Below are 15,106 nucleotides of genomic sequence, written 5' to 3' on the forward strand. Positions count from 1 at the left end.
TTGAACTTCACATACCAGCATGCCTTTCTACAGTTTGGTTATTTGGCCATGCTAAAACTGTTGCTGGGCATGCTGGGATGTGTAATTCAACAACAGCTGGAGGACTGCAGGTTCTCCACCCCTGCATTAGAAGATGGGTAGACGGTATATGCAGGTGTGTCTTTAGCCACCTAGTGCTTATACTTGCATTGCGACTGCACACAAATAGGTCTGTAATGTACTGAGGGCTTAAAATATGCACTTTTCTCGCAATTGTGGCAATGTTGCATGACAGGACGAATGGCGTGACTTTTTCTCAGATTAGCATCCTTGTTGCACTGCTGTAGCACGCAAATCCACTTGCAGTGTACAGGGTTAATTTGTGTTTTATTGCATTAGCAGTGCAAAACAGATGCATTCAGAAAAACACACTGAGCGACAGGAAACAAGTCCCGCCAAATAGGGCTATTTGGTGTCATCTGAGGATAGCTACAAGAATAAAATATCTATACTTTACTGTTGAACTAAGCATCTCCCTGACAAGGAAATACTAAGCTCTCTGACTACGAAAAAAATACCTTCAAAATGTTTATTTATAAAAAAAAATATATATATGTATATACATATATATATATATATATATATAGACTTTATTGGCCTGTTGTGTGTCAGACGGGGATCGTGGGAAGTCACAAAGGGACGTGCGGTACATCTGAGTCAGCACGTCACTGTTCTGTTTAATATAGTAATAACTACCTTTCTGCAAATGCTGTGCGATAAGTCCCCTTGGAGGCTGCTAATATCTTCACAGTGATACAGAAACTCATTACAGTCAGTGCGTTTCCAGGGATTAGCATATTAATTCATCCTAGAGGAATGTTTAAAGGAAAAATGTGTACAAGACGGAGATGTGATTACACATTCACAGCATGCCAGTGGTGATCTGATAACACATGGCGACAAGATCTAGAGCAAGCAGGATTTCTGTGCATATGATAGGAAAGCTGAACCTACAGTATGGACAGGTCATTACATCAGTGTGTGCCAAACTGTACACATTATAGTCCCATACTGTAAACTTCATAATTAGTTTCTGCAGTACAGTCCGGAGTAATGTTAGCCAATATTCACATTAGACAGTTTCGTCTGTACCAATGAAGGAAGAAAGGTTGGAGAGAAATTTAATAACTTTGGATGCACTGGAAATCAGCAGTGTTATTCTCTACTAATCAATGAATGTGGTATTCCTTGGAATATCACACGAGGATCATTAGAACATGGAAAGGATGCTTGAAGCAAATGTTACCCCCAGACCAAGTACTGTAATCAATTCCTACTTAATATTCAAATCCCTGACAGTGATTTACACAAACTACAACACATGACAATTAACTATAGGGAGAATGACTACAAAATACGCTCATTACTAGGTTAAAGTCCCTGCTAGAATTTATTGGCTCCAGTGAAATACTGACACTGAATGGCAGAATCTACTGCAAATCCTGCCTACCTTCATAGGCTCAGCTACCGACACTGGGACAGCCTCGTAACCTTAACCAATAACTCTTCATCTGAGGAATTATAAAGCACAACATGTCATGGCAGCCACTGGCTTGGCTTGCTGGCATGTGTGGCTCCACAAGAGTCGTTAAGCCACAAGCTGCCTAAATCTGCCGAGGGGCCATATTTAAAAACAAAATCATGGCAAAAGACAGCTCAGTCGCTTGGTGAATGGGTGGCACTACAGGCACAATGAAGAAGCACATGCATGGCTGGATCTGATTATACCAGTTATGATACAGATGTGTAGTAAGTGCACAGACTATATTGGTTATTGACACCACTTAACAGAATATTTATGAGAAATCTGAGGAGAGACCCTCTCTTACCTGTAACACTTAGTTTATCTACGTTGACCTCGGCTTTCAGGAATATCCTCCCTCTCTTTTCCGTATGGTCCATGCCACACAAACTGGGGACGTTAACGACACACACTTTATGTACATTCATGTCACATGCTGTGGAAGAAAAAAAAAAAGATTTTATATATATATATATATATATCTGTTATATATATCTGTTATATATATTTACATTAAAAGTGCACATCTGCCAATATGTATGAGATCATTTCAGGTTCATGTGACAGCCTGACACAATCTTAATGTGATTTAATAAAAGTGATAATTCTATGTAAAAATGTTAACAAGCAAATTGGGTATTGGATTGATTTCTGTATTTGACTTAAGTATAGGTTAGCGAATTTAGCTTTTGGCTGTACTGTATATGTAGTTTTAGTATCACTAAATAATATGAGACAATAAGCATAAACCAATACTGGGAAGCTGTGCTTTAAACCTACAGGTTCTCATAGTGACCTATAGATGGAGTCTGTTTCTTTGTCCATTTCTAGCACCCAATTACCAGCGCCCAGAAAGCAAGCCTAGCAGCGTAGCACTTTCATCATTGTCAATGCTAGCATGGATTACGCTGCACTTTGTGTTATGCCTGAATGAGTCAGAAACAACGAAAAATTACCCTCTATCTGTAAAAGCAGATAACTGAATAAGGATGACTTAAGTACAGGTGAGTTTATAGTATTTAACAGCACATCATACCACAAACTACCAAGAGTTTGACCACAACAAAAGGCACATACTGTAATCCTTAGGCATACAGATCTGTCCTCTTACATCCTTGCTACAGTCACGCTAAACAGCCCTTCAAGTCGTGCCATTCACTGGCGAGACACGGTAGTGCTGAGCGTGTTTATCGCGAAAATGCATCGTAGGTGCACATTAATGTAATAGGACACACAAGCAGATTCTGCTGAAAACAGTGTAGCATAGCATTTTGTATGCATTAGAGCAGCAGTCACACACACAATATAGGCATGCCGCACATCATTTTAATCAGCAGAAGCTGTCTGTGCATCCTATTATGTTATTTTGCACCTAAGACGCATTTCGTGGGGGGAAAAAAACACAAAAAAGACGCTTGGCACTACTTGTAGCTCAAGGAAGGAAGAAGTAAGAGAACACATATGTAGAGAACACATATGTAGTACATGATTCACTACAATAACCTCTGTTTCATCTGCAGTTTCCCAAGGAAGAAAATGGGCAATATGGATTTTCTCTGGAAGAACGCCATTCACATTATCAATGACATAGTTGTGACATATAATTATTTTAATGGCACATACTGTCGAGCTGGTCCATCACAGAATCCTTATGTTTGAGAAGTATATTCTAATTGTTTCACTGTGTATAATGATGAATAATGAAAAGTAATTGCGTTGACCGTTAAGGTTGTGGTATGTTAATAAAACTGAAGGAAGTTGCTCCTCATCTCTGGCGTTTACATTGGCAGAGTTAGCTGTTCATCTAGCATAACTGGTGCCAAAATATCACATCAACATATCTCTTTCATTACTTATTTATCTTTTTATCAAAGCCAAGTGGTTTAAATGACCTGGCAACAAAGTTGTTAATGATGACTGACGATCGTTTCACTGTTAGTCACTTACCGTTGAATCCTCTTCTATGAAGCAGGCTGGGGAACACTGGACCATGGGACTGCAGGTTGAGGCTTGTACTGGCAACTAAATTAAACTGTAGCTTTAACAGTAAGCTCTTTCCCCTGCAACCCCAGAAATCGAGCAAATTAGGTGAACAACATTGTATTTAACCACTTAACTGGCATGGTCAGATCACATGTGACCGCGTCGCCCCACTATGTCCCCCAGTTTTTGATGAGGAGATCCGTTCTGCAGATGTGCATAATAGAATAATCAAATATTTGAAAAAAAAAAAAAATACTTTTTAAACTTTATTAAAATAGGATTTTGGTACCTACCGGTAAATCCTTTTCCCGTAGCCCGTAGAGGATGCTGGGGTCCACATCAGTACCACAGGTATAGACGGGTCCACCAGGAGCCATTGGCACTTTAATAGTTTGAGAGTGTGGGCTGGCTCCTCCCTCTATGCCCCTCCTACCAGACTCAGTCTAGAAACTGTGCCCGAGGAGACGACATACTTCGAGAGAAGGACTTAACACAGATAGTGGTGAGATTCATACCAGCTCACACATACAAGGCACGTCAAGACAACTAGCTTGAACTACTCAGCAACAGCTGAAACATTACTTACCAAGTAGCAATGCAGTACTCAACTAAAACGAAGTTGTACTGGACCAAATAGCAAATGCAGGAAAACGGAGCGCTGGGCGGGCGCCCAGCATCCTCTACGGACTACGAGAAAAGGATTTACTGGTAGGTACCAAAATCCTATTTTCTCTTACGTCCTAGTGGATGCTGGGGTCCACATTAGTACCATGGGGATGTACCAAAGCTCCCAGAACGGGAGGGAGAGCGCGGAGGCTCCTGCAGAACTGATTGACTGAACTTCAGATCATCAGAGGCCAAAGTATCGAACTTGTAAAACTTTGCAAACGTGTTCGACCCAGACCAAGTTGCAGCTCGGCAAAGTTGTAACGCCGAGACACCCCGGAAGACCCCACCTTACGAGTAGAGTGGGCCTTAACAGATTTTGGACACGGCAGTCCTGCCGTAGAATAAGCGTGCTGGATAGTGAACCTTATCCAACGGGAAATAGTCTGCTTAGAAGCAGGACACACAATTTTCTTGGGATCATATAGGACAAACAGAGAGTCCGACTTTCTGTGACGAGAAGTTCTCTTCACATATATCTTCAAAGCCCTCATGACATCCAAGGACTTTGAAGTAATTGAGGAGTCAGCAGCTACTGGCACCACAATAGGTTGGTTGATATGAAATGCTGAAACAACCTTTGGAAGAAACTGCTGATGAGTCCGGAGCTCAGCTCTATCTTCGTGGAAGATCAAGTAAGGGCTTTTACAGGATAAAGACCCCAGCTCGGAGACACGTCTAGCAGAAGCTAAGGCCAACAAAGTGACCGCCTTCCATGTAAGAAATTGGAGCACAACCTCCTGTAGAGGCTCAAACCAATCCGACTGGAGAAACTGTAACACCGCGTTAAGGTCCCATGGCGCCGTAGGCGGTACAAAATGAGGTTGGATATGCAGAACTCCTTTCAAAAAGGTCTGAACCTCAGGGAGGGCAGCTAATTGCTTCTGAAATACAATGGATAGGGCTTAAATCTGGACCTTCACAGATCCCAACCTCAGACCCATATCCATTCCTGCTTGCAGGAAGAGGAGGAAACGTCCCAGTTGAAATTCCACCACAGGAAACTTCTTGGACTCACACCAAGAAACATATTTCTTCCAAATACAATGGCAATGTTTTGAGGTTACCCCTTTCCTAGCCTGTATGAGGGTAGGAATAACTTCCTTCGGAATACCTTTCCGAGCAAGAATTAGGCGCTCAACTTCCATGCTGCCAAATGTAGCCACGGTAAGTCTTGATAGGCGAACGGACCCTGCTGCAGCAGGTCCACCCGAAGAGGAAGAGGCCTCGGCTCTTCTTGCAGTAGATTCAGAAGGTCCGCGTACCAAGCCCTTCTTGGCTAATCTGGGGCAATGAGGATCGCTTGAACCCCTGTTCTCCTTATGAGCTTTAGGATTCTTGGGATGCGTGGGAGTGGAGGAAACATGTACACTGACTGGAACACCCACGGAGACACCAGGGCGTCCACTGCCACTGCCTGTGGGTCCCTCCACCTGGAACAATAACGCCTAAGTTTCTTGTTGAGACAAGAGGCCATCATGTCTATTTGGGGCAATCCCCAAAGATCTGTTATTTCCTTGAAAACCTCTGGATGGAGTCCCCACTTTCCTGGATGGAGATCATGTCTGCTGAGGAAGTCTGCTTCCCAGTTGTAAACTACCGGAATGAAGATGGCTGACAGCGGCAACGCGTGTTTTTCTGTCCAGAGGAGTATTCTTGTCACCTCTGACATTGCCATTCTGCTCTTCGTTCCGCCCTGTCGGTTTATGTAAGCCACTGTTGTTACGTTGTCCGACTGCACTTGGATGGCCCGATTTCTCAGAAGAGGGGCCGCCTGAAGAAGAGACCGTTGTAGACGGCTTAGTTCCAGAATGTTGATGAGCAGTCCGGCTTCCAGGCTTGACCACTGTCCTTGGAAGGTTACTCCTTGAGTGACTGCTCCCCAGCCCCGGAGGCTCGCATCCGTTAGCAGGACCCAGTCCTGAATCCCGAACCTGCGGCCTTCTAGAAGGTGAGGCAATTGGAGCCAACAGAGGAGAGAAATCCTTGCCCTTGGCGACAGATGAATTCTCTGATGCATGTGGAGGTGAGATCCCGACCACTTGTCCAGGAGATCCAGTTGGAAGGGCCGAGCATGGAACCTCCGGTACTGGAGAGCCTAGTAGGAGGCCACCATCTTTCCCAATAGGCGAATGCATTGATGAACCAACACCCGGGGTGGCTTCAAGACATCCCGGACCATGGATTGGATCACCAACGCCTTGTCCCGTGGAAGAAACACCCGCTGCACTTCCTTATCCAGGATCAATCCCAGAAATGACAATCTCTGGGTTGGTTCCAAATGTGACTTTGGAAAATTCAGAATCCACCCGTGACTCTGGAACAGTCACGTTGTGAGAACAATGGACTGCAGCAGCTTCTCCTTGGATGATGCCTTTATCAGGAGATCGTCCAGATAAGGAATGATGTTCACACCCTGCTTGCAGAGTAGCATCATCATTTCCACCATCACCTTGGTAAACACCCTCGGTGTTGTGGAGAGGCCGAATGGCAGGGCCTGGAACTGAAAATGACAGTCCAGCAATGCGAAACTGAGATAAACCTGATGCGGCAGCCAAATCGGAACGTGAAGGTACGCATCCTTGATATCCAGTGATACCAGAAATTTCCCCTCTTCCAGATCTGATATCACCGCCCTGAGAGACTCCATCTTGAACTCCTTTAGAAAGGGATTCAACGATTTTAGGTTCAGAATGGGCCTGACCGAACCATCCGGTTTCGGTACCACGAAAAGGTTCGAATAGTAACCCTTTGTCAGCATGTGAGGTGGTACCGGCACAATGACCTGTGCCTCCACCAGCTTTTGGACAGCGTCTTGAAGCACTGTGCTGTCCTCCAACAAAGTTGGCAAGCCCGACTTGAAAAAACGATGAGGAGTGAGACTTTGAAATTCCAGCCTGTATCCCTGAAACACAATATCTACTACCCAGGGATCAGGCCGGATGATACCCAGACATGACAGAACTGTCTAAATCTCGCTCACACAGGCCCCACCTCCGGGCCGTCCCGTCCACCGTCATGCGGAAGACTTTGGGGTACCTGAATCAGGCTTTTGTTCCTGGGAACCTGCAGCGGCAGGTTTCTTGGACTTAACCTTACCTCCCCTAAAGAAGGTATTGGATGATCTGTCCTTTCTAGGCTTGTTGGGCCAAAAGGACTGCTGCGCAGCTGAGGAGAAGGATTTCTTCGGAGCAGGTGCTGCTGAAGGAAGAAATGGAGACTTACACGCTGTAGCGGTGGATATCCACGTGTCTAGAGCTTCCCCAAAGAGAGCCTGACCTGTATAGGGTAGCGACTCCACACTTCTCCTGGATTCCGCGTCGGCCGACCACTGGCGGAGCCACAGTCCCCGACGAGCTGAAACAGACATGGAAGAAATTCCCGCAGCCATGGAACCCAGGTTCTTCATGCATTCTACCATAAAACCAGCAGAATTATGAATGTTGCATAAATACAATGCAACGTCATCCCTATCCATCGTATCCAAATCCTCAATTAAGGCAGCCGACCACTTCACTATTGCCTTTGCTATCCATGCACTAGCAATAGTGGGACGTAATATGGCCCCCGAAGCAGTGTACGTTGATTTAAGTGTATTATCAATTTTCCTATCTGCCGGCTCCTTTAAGGCGGTAGATCCCGGCACAGGTAAAACCACCTTTTTTGAGAGTCTGGACAAAGATGCGTCAACAATCGGCGGGTTTTCCCATTTTTTCCTATCCTCCTCAGGGAAAGGAAAAGCCACCAGAATCATCTTAGGGATCTGAAACTTCTTTTCGGGGTTTACCCATGCTTTTTCAAATATAGCATTCAGCTCTTTTGACGCAGGAAAAGGTTAGCGAGGCTTTATTTTCCATGAAAAAAGCCTCCTCAACCTGCTCAGGTGTGGTATCATTAACTAAAAGGTTTTTTCCCACGAATGGAAAAAAGGTTGAGGCACTGATATGAAAATATTGTAAACAAACACACAATATAACAATGTATACAATTAATAATTTATTGAAACTATAAAACTAATTATATATATATAGGGTACCGGCCGGTAATTATAATCAGATTTGTATAATCCTTAAAACTAAACAATTTAAAACCAATGCATTCCTGTATCTAAAAAGCTGCACTCCAGAGTATCCTTTATAATGAACACGTATCCAAATGCTCGTAGTGAATATGTATATCAAACTTCGTGATTATAGTCACTCTTCCCGTCCGCTGGTAGCAGTTCCTTTATATGCGGACATATCTGGAAGTCCAGTGAATATATTAAATAAAAGTTGGTTTTTATGATACTCAGAATTGGAGGTTTTAATTTGCTGAGTAAATTTCACTATGAAGCAGTCTCTTAATTATTATACCACGGAATAGGCACACTGTAGGCAGTCTCTTAATCCCTATGCAGCAGGAGGGGCACACTTTTCCTTTGTGCAAGTGCTTGTTTAATTGGTAATGGGAGAACTAGACGGCAAAAATTTTCATTTATACGAGGTGTATAGTAAAGTGCTCACCTCTTCCTCCACACTGGTCTGGAAGCCGCTTCCAAATCAGGCTGCCAGCGCTGTCTCAAGCGCTCGTCTCTCCGCCTCTGCTTCACAAGCCACTTCCCCTGTGCCGCAGCACCGGGCTCTATGCTGCACCCGAGCTGAGCGGCAGTTGATACTCCTAGTGCCGTCCGCCTCCAAACCAGGTCACCGGCGCCGCTAGGGTGCTCGTCTCTCCGGCAGCCGTCTCCTGGTCAGTCCCCTCTCTGCCTGCAGCGTCAGGCTCCACACTACCGTATGGCAGCAGTAGTTGTCCGTGCCGCTCCTCCTCAGGTATCGGCTCAGTTACAAAGCATGTGGACCAATAAGTGAGAATACCGGCTTGGGGTACAATTGTAAAAGAGTTAACGCGTTTCTCTGCCTTTAGATACAATCGGCAGCTTCCTCAGAAGCTTCTGAAGAAGCTGCCGATTGTATCTAAAGGCAGAGAAACGCGTTAACTCTTTTACAATTGTACCCCAAGCCGGTATTCTCACTTATTGGTCCACATGCTTTGTAACTGAGCCGATACCTGAGGAGGAGCGGCACGGACAACTACTGCTGCCATACGGTAGTGTGGAGCCTGACGCTGCAGGCAGAGAGGGGACTGACCAGGAGACGGCTGCCGGAGAGACGAGCACCCTAGCGGCGCCGGTGACCTGGTTTGGAGGCGGACGGCACTAGGAGTATCAACTGCCGCTCAGCTCGGGTGCAGCATAGAGCCCGGTGCTGCGGCACAGGGGAAGTGGCTTGTGAAGCAGAGGTGGGAGAGACGAGCGCTTGAGACAGCGCTGGCAGCCTGATTTGGAAGCGGCTTCCAGACCAGTGTGGAGGAAGAGGTGAGCACTTTACTATACACCTCGTATAAATGGAAATTTTTGCCGTCTAGTTCTCCCATTACCAATTAAACAAGCACTTGCACAAAGGAAAAGTGTGCCCCTCCTGCTGCATAGGAATTAAGAGACTGCCTACAGTGTGCCTATTCCGTGGTATAATAATTAAGAGACTGCTTCATAGTGAAATTTACTCAGCAAATTAAAACCTCCAATTCTGAGTATCATAAAAACCAACTTTTATTTAATATATTCACTGGACTTCCAGATATGTCCGCATATAAAGGAACTGCTACCAGCGGACGGGAAGAGTGACTATAATCACGAAGTTTGATATACATATTCACTACGAGCATTTGGATACGTGTTCATTATAAAGGATACTCTGGAGTGCAGCTTTTTAGATACAGGAATGCATTGGTTTTAAATTGTTTAGTTTTAAGGATTATACAAATCTGATTATAATTACCGTCCGGTACCATATATATATATAATTAGTTTTATAGTTTCAATAAATTATTAATTGTATACATTGTTATATTGTGTGTTTGTTTACAATATTTTCATATCAGCGCCTCAACCTTTTTTCCATTCGTGGGAAAAAAACTTTTAGTTTCTTTTTTTGTTTCACAGTGGGAAGAGCACACCCACTTTAGAGGCTGCAGATATTTAAATATTATCAGCTGGCGCTGGGTGATTTTTTCTTTAAACACTTTTTTGGTATCATTAACATTTAACACATCCCTGATAGCCTCTATCAACAATTGCACCCCCCTTGCAAGAGATGCGGACCCCCGCAACACATCCCCATCTGTAGTGTCAGAATCGGTATCCGTGTCCTGTGTTACCTGCAAAAGCGCACGTATGTGGGGGTATATAGCGGGGTGTCCCGAGGTACCAGACAAGGGCCATACAGCCATAGAGGTCTGTAATACCTGGGTTGCAGATTCATTACTGGCAACCCTGTCAGAAATCTGAGAAATCAGTCTTGATAGAGGAAAACCACTCTGGTTCCCTTGCTGGAATCTGTGCTAAACCAGTGCTAACCTGATTGCATGGAATGGGATCATCCTGGGAGGATAAATCCTGAGGCATATGACACTGTGTCCCTGGACATTGTTACAGGTGACCACCAAACACTCCACACACACACAGGTGGGGTAGACAGAGTTTCCCCCCCAAGAATGGCAAGAGAGAGACAGAGATTGGAGCCAACCCACACCAGCGCTTTTTATTAAGGAGAAACCCCCTCACAGCGCCGCACTATGTGCCTCTGGTACCATCCAGGAGCGCAGTTAATACCGCACTCCATCCCCATTTGCCGCCATCTTCACATCGGCCCCCTGCTTGCTAGGGGGGTCGGTGACTAACTCACCACTCACTTCAGCTCTGTAAGGGGTCGGCGGCATGCTGCTGGGGCGAGCGGATCCCCTGTGGCGGAGACCGATCAGACCCCTCTGGAGCTCAGTGTCCAGTCAGCGGAGTAAGTGGCTCAGACCCCGCAGGGCGGACACTGCTCCCCCCCTTAGTCCCTCGCTGCAGGCAGGCTGTTGCCAACAGCCTCCTGTAAAAAAATAAACTCTAAATTAAAACTTTTCCAGGAAAGCTCAGGAGAGCTCCCCTAGCTGTGACCGGCTCCTCCGGGTACATTTTCTAAACTGAGTCTGGTAGGAGGGACATAGAGGGAGGAGCCAGCCCACACTCTCAAACTCTTAAAGTGCCAATGGCTCCTGGTGGACCCATCTATACCCGTGGTACTAATGTGGACCCCAGCATCCTCTAGGACATAAGAGAAAAATTGTTTATTTTTATTTTTTTAAACAGTTTTATGAACGGTTTTGAAGGAAAAATCATCAGTTAAGTGCGGTTTTGAAGGAAAAATCATCAGTTAAGTGGTTAAACTTATCCAAAATGATTATATTTTAATTTAAAAAAAATATATTTTATTTTCTTGATATTTGTAAAAAAAAAAAGTTTTCCCCTCAACCATTGGATCATCAGTCATCACCATCAGAATATCGTTAAAAATGGAAATATTGTGACCATCTCAACTTTCATTCTAACTGCCGGGAAAGCCGCCAGGTACTTAGGTGAGCTTGGGGGGGGGTGTGTGTTAATTTACACCTCCCCAGCGGCTGCTATTGTCTGCAGCCGCTGGGTGGGTGGGGAGGGGGGTCCTGCCGTGCCGACCGAGCTGCAGGGACAGGCAGCACGGCAAACACTGGGAGAGAGTGCAGGGAGGCATAGGGACAGAGAGCTGCAGCTGCGGGAAGTTTCTCTTCCATGCAGCTGCACATGCTGTCTGTCCGACTGGGTGCATCCTGTGCGACCAGATCAGATAAGGCACTTGCTGGTGTTGTCGCATCTGGTCCAGTGTTCCCCAGCCTTGCTGGAAGAGAAATAAAATAAATAGTAAGAAATAGATTGTATTCCCTTCCAAAAGTGCTAAAGAGGGATGCTCCTCCTTCAAATAAATATATGTTAAGTGTATTGAAGCCATTATAGGGAGAGGTCCTCCCCAATTCCCGAGCATCTAAAGGATTTCTGCAATGTTTAAGTTATACTCTGGTGATCATGCAACACCAGTGAATGAATTCTCAGGGATCACATCATTTGATAAAGCAGACCCACCTCTTTTGTCATTGAGAGATAAGTTATTAAGCCCTGCGACCTACACGGCTGTAGTAGGTAGCGGGAACGGAATCACATTTAGTTAACTTGTACCTTCATTTGAAGTCATACAGTGGTAAGAATGGAGTGGAACTTGCCCTTAACAGTATTAATGTACATCTGAAGAATGAGTGTCACTAGTCCTTAGCAGTGAAGAGGTTAACTTGTATGCAACATTATTACGATATTTTACATGAAAGCACAACTTCCGTTTCCAGGTGCAAGAGGACTGCAAGAACATCATATATTTAATGCTAAATACGAAACCAGTATTGCACATGTAACTGTGGCAAAAATTTTTTACCCAAATAAATGTAAGATCAAACCTAAATGAAACAGATTCAACTGAAAATTCTACCAGTGTAAAAATAAGAATTTACTCACCAGTAATTCTATTTCTCGTAGTCCATAGTGGATGCTGGGGACTCCGTAAGGACCATGGGGAATAGCAGGCTCCGCAGGAGACTGGGTACTCTAAAGAAAGATTTAGTACTATCTGGTGTGCACTGGCTCCTCCCTCTATGCCCCTCCTCCAGACCTCAGTTAAGGAAACTGTGCCCGGAAGAGCTGACATTACAAGGAAAGGATTTTGGAATCCAGGGTAAGACTCATACCAGCCACACCAATCACACTGTATAACTTGTGATAAACAACCCAGTTAACAGTATGAACAAACAACAGAGCATCAACCAATGGATGCCAACATAACATAACCCTTTATTAAGCAATAACTATATACACGTATTGCAGAAAGTCCGCACTTGGGACGGGCGCCCAGCATCCACTACGGACTACGAGAAATAGAATTACCGGTGAGTAAATTCTTATTTTCTCTAACGTCCTAGTGGATGCTGGGGACTCCGTAAGGACCATGGGGATTATACCAAAGCTCCCAAACGGACGGGAGAGTGCGGATGACTCTGCAGCACCGAATGGGCAAACACCAGGTCCTCCTCAGCCAGGGTATCAAACTTGTAGAACTTTGCAAATGTGTTTGAACCCGACCAAGTAGCAGCTCGGCAAAGCTGTAATGCCGAGACCCCTCGGGCAGCCGCCCAAGAAGAGCCCACCTTCCTTGTGGAATGGGCTTTTACTGATTTTGGATGCGGCAATCCAGCCGCAGAATGAGCCTGCTGAATCGTGTTACAGATCCAGCGAGCAATGGTTTGCTTTGAAGCAGGAGCACCCAGCTTGTTGGATGCATACAGGATAAACAGCGAGTCAGTCTTCCTGACTCCAGCCGTCCTGGCAACATAGATCTTCAAAGCCCTGACTACATCAAGCAACTTGGAATCCTCCAAGTCACGAGTAGCCGCAGGCACCACAATGGGTTGGATCAGATGAAAAGATGACACCACCTTTGGCAGAAACTGCGGACGAGTCCGCAATTCTGCCCTGTCCATATGGAAAACCAGATAGGGGCTTTTACATGACAAAGCCGCCAATTCTGACACACGCCTAGCGGAGGCTAGGGCCAACAGCATGACCACTTTCCACGTGAGATACTTTAGCTCCACCGTCTTAAGTGGCTCAAACCAGTGGGATTTCAGGAAAGCCAATACCACGTTGAGATCCCAAGGTGCCACTGGTGGCACAAAAGGAGGCTGAATATGCAGCACTCCCTTAACAAACGTCTGAACCTCTGGCAGTGAAGCCAGTTCCTTTTGAAAGAAAATGGATAGGGCCGAAATCTGGACCTTTATGGACCCTAATTTTAGGCCCATAGTCACACCCGACTGTAGGAAGTGCAGGAATCGACCCAGTTGGAATTCCTCTGTAGGGGCCTTCCTGGCCTCACACCAAGCAACATATTTTCGCCATATACGGTGATAATGTTTTGCTGTCACGTCCTTCCTAGCCTTTATCAGCGTAGGAATAACTGCTTCCGGAATGCCCTTTTCTGCTAGGATCCGGTGTTCAACCGCCATGCCGTCAAACGCAGCCGCGGTAAGTCTTGGAACAGACAGGGCCCTTGTTGTAACAGGTCCTGTCTGAGAGGCAGAGGCCACGGGTCCTCTGTGAGCATTTCTTGGAATTCCGGGTACCAAGTCCTTCTTGGCCAAACCGGAACAATGAGTATTGTCCTCACTCCTCTTTTCCTTACAATTCTCAGCACCTTTGGTATGAGAGGAAGAGGAGGAAACACATAAACCGACTGGAACACCCATGGTGTTACTAGTGCGTCCACAGCCATCGCCTGAGGGTCCCTTGACCTGGCGCAATATCTTTTTAGCTTTTTGTTGAGACGGGACGCCATCATGTCCACCTGTGGCAGTTCCCATCGATTTGCAATCTGCGTGAAGACTTCTTGATGAAGTCCCCACTCTCCCGGGTGGAGGTCGTGTCTGCTGAGGAAGTCTGCTTCCCATTTGTCCACTCCCGGAATGAACACTGCCCACTGAAGAATCCTGGTGGCTTCTGCCATTGCCACCCTGCTTCTTGTGCCGCCCTGGCGGTTTACATGGGCCACTGCCGTGATGTTGTCTGACTGAATCAGCACTGGTTGGTTTCGAAGCAGAGGCTCCGCTCGACTCAGGGCGTTGTATATGGCCCTTAGTTCTAGGATATTGATGTGCAGACAAGTCTCCTGACTTGACCACAACCCTTGGAAGTTTCTTCCTTGAGTGACTGCCCCCCACCCTCGGAGGCTTGCATCCGTGGTCACCAGGACCCAGTCCTGTATGCCGAATCTGCGGCCCTCGAGAAGGTGAGCACCTTGTAGCCATCACAGAAGAGACGTTCTGGCCCTGGGAGACAGGGTGATCATCCGATGCATCTGAAGATACGATCCGGACCACTTGTCCAGCAGATCCCACTGAAAGATCCTCGCATGGAACCTGCCGAAAGGAATGGCTTCGTATGATGCCACCATCTTT

General features: G+C 45.8%; 1 protein-coding gene across 3 annotated transcripts in view; it reads right to left on the minus strand.

Annotated features, from left to right (window-relative positions):
- The window catches only part of PRKCA (protein kinase C alpha), a 656,418-nt gene that overhangs the window by 247,730 nt on the left and 393,582 nt on the right, over nt 1-15,106 (minus strand). For all 3 annotated transcript variants that reach the window (XM_063960833.1, XM_063960834.1, XM_063960835.1), the window contains exon 5: nt 1,869-1,997. In XM_063960833.1, the coding sequence (XP_063816903.1) occupies nt 1,869-1,997 (129 nt within the window). The remainder of the gene's footprint in view (nt 1-1,868; nt 1,998-15,106) is intronic.

The sequence above is a fragment of the Pseudophryne corroboree genome, chromosome 3 (assembly GCF_028390025.1).
Source record: "Pseudophryne corroboree isolate aPseCor3 chromosome 3, aPseCor3.hap2, whole genome shotgun sequence".
NCBI classification, from domain to species: Eukaryota; Metazoa; Chordata; class Amphibia; order Anura; family Myobatrachidae; genus Pseudophryne; species Pseudophryne corroboree.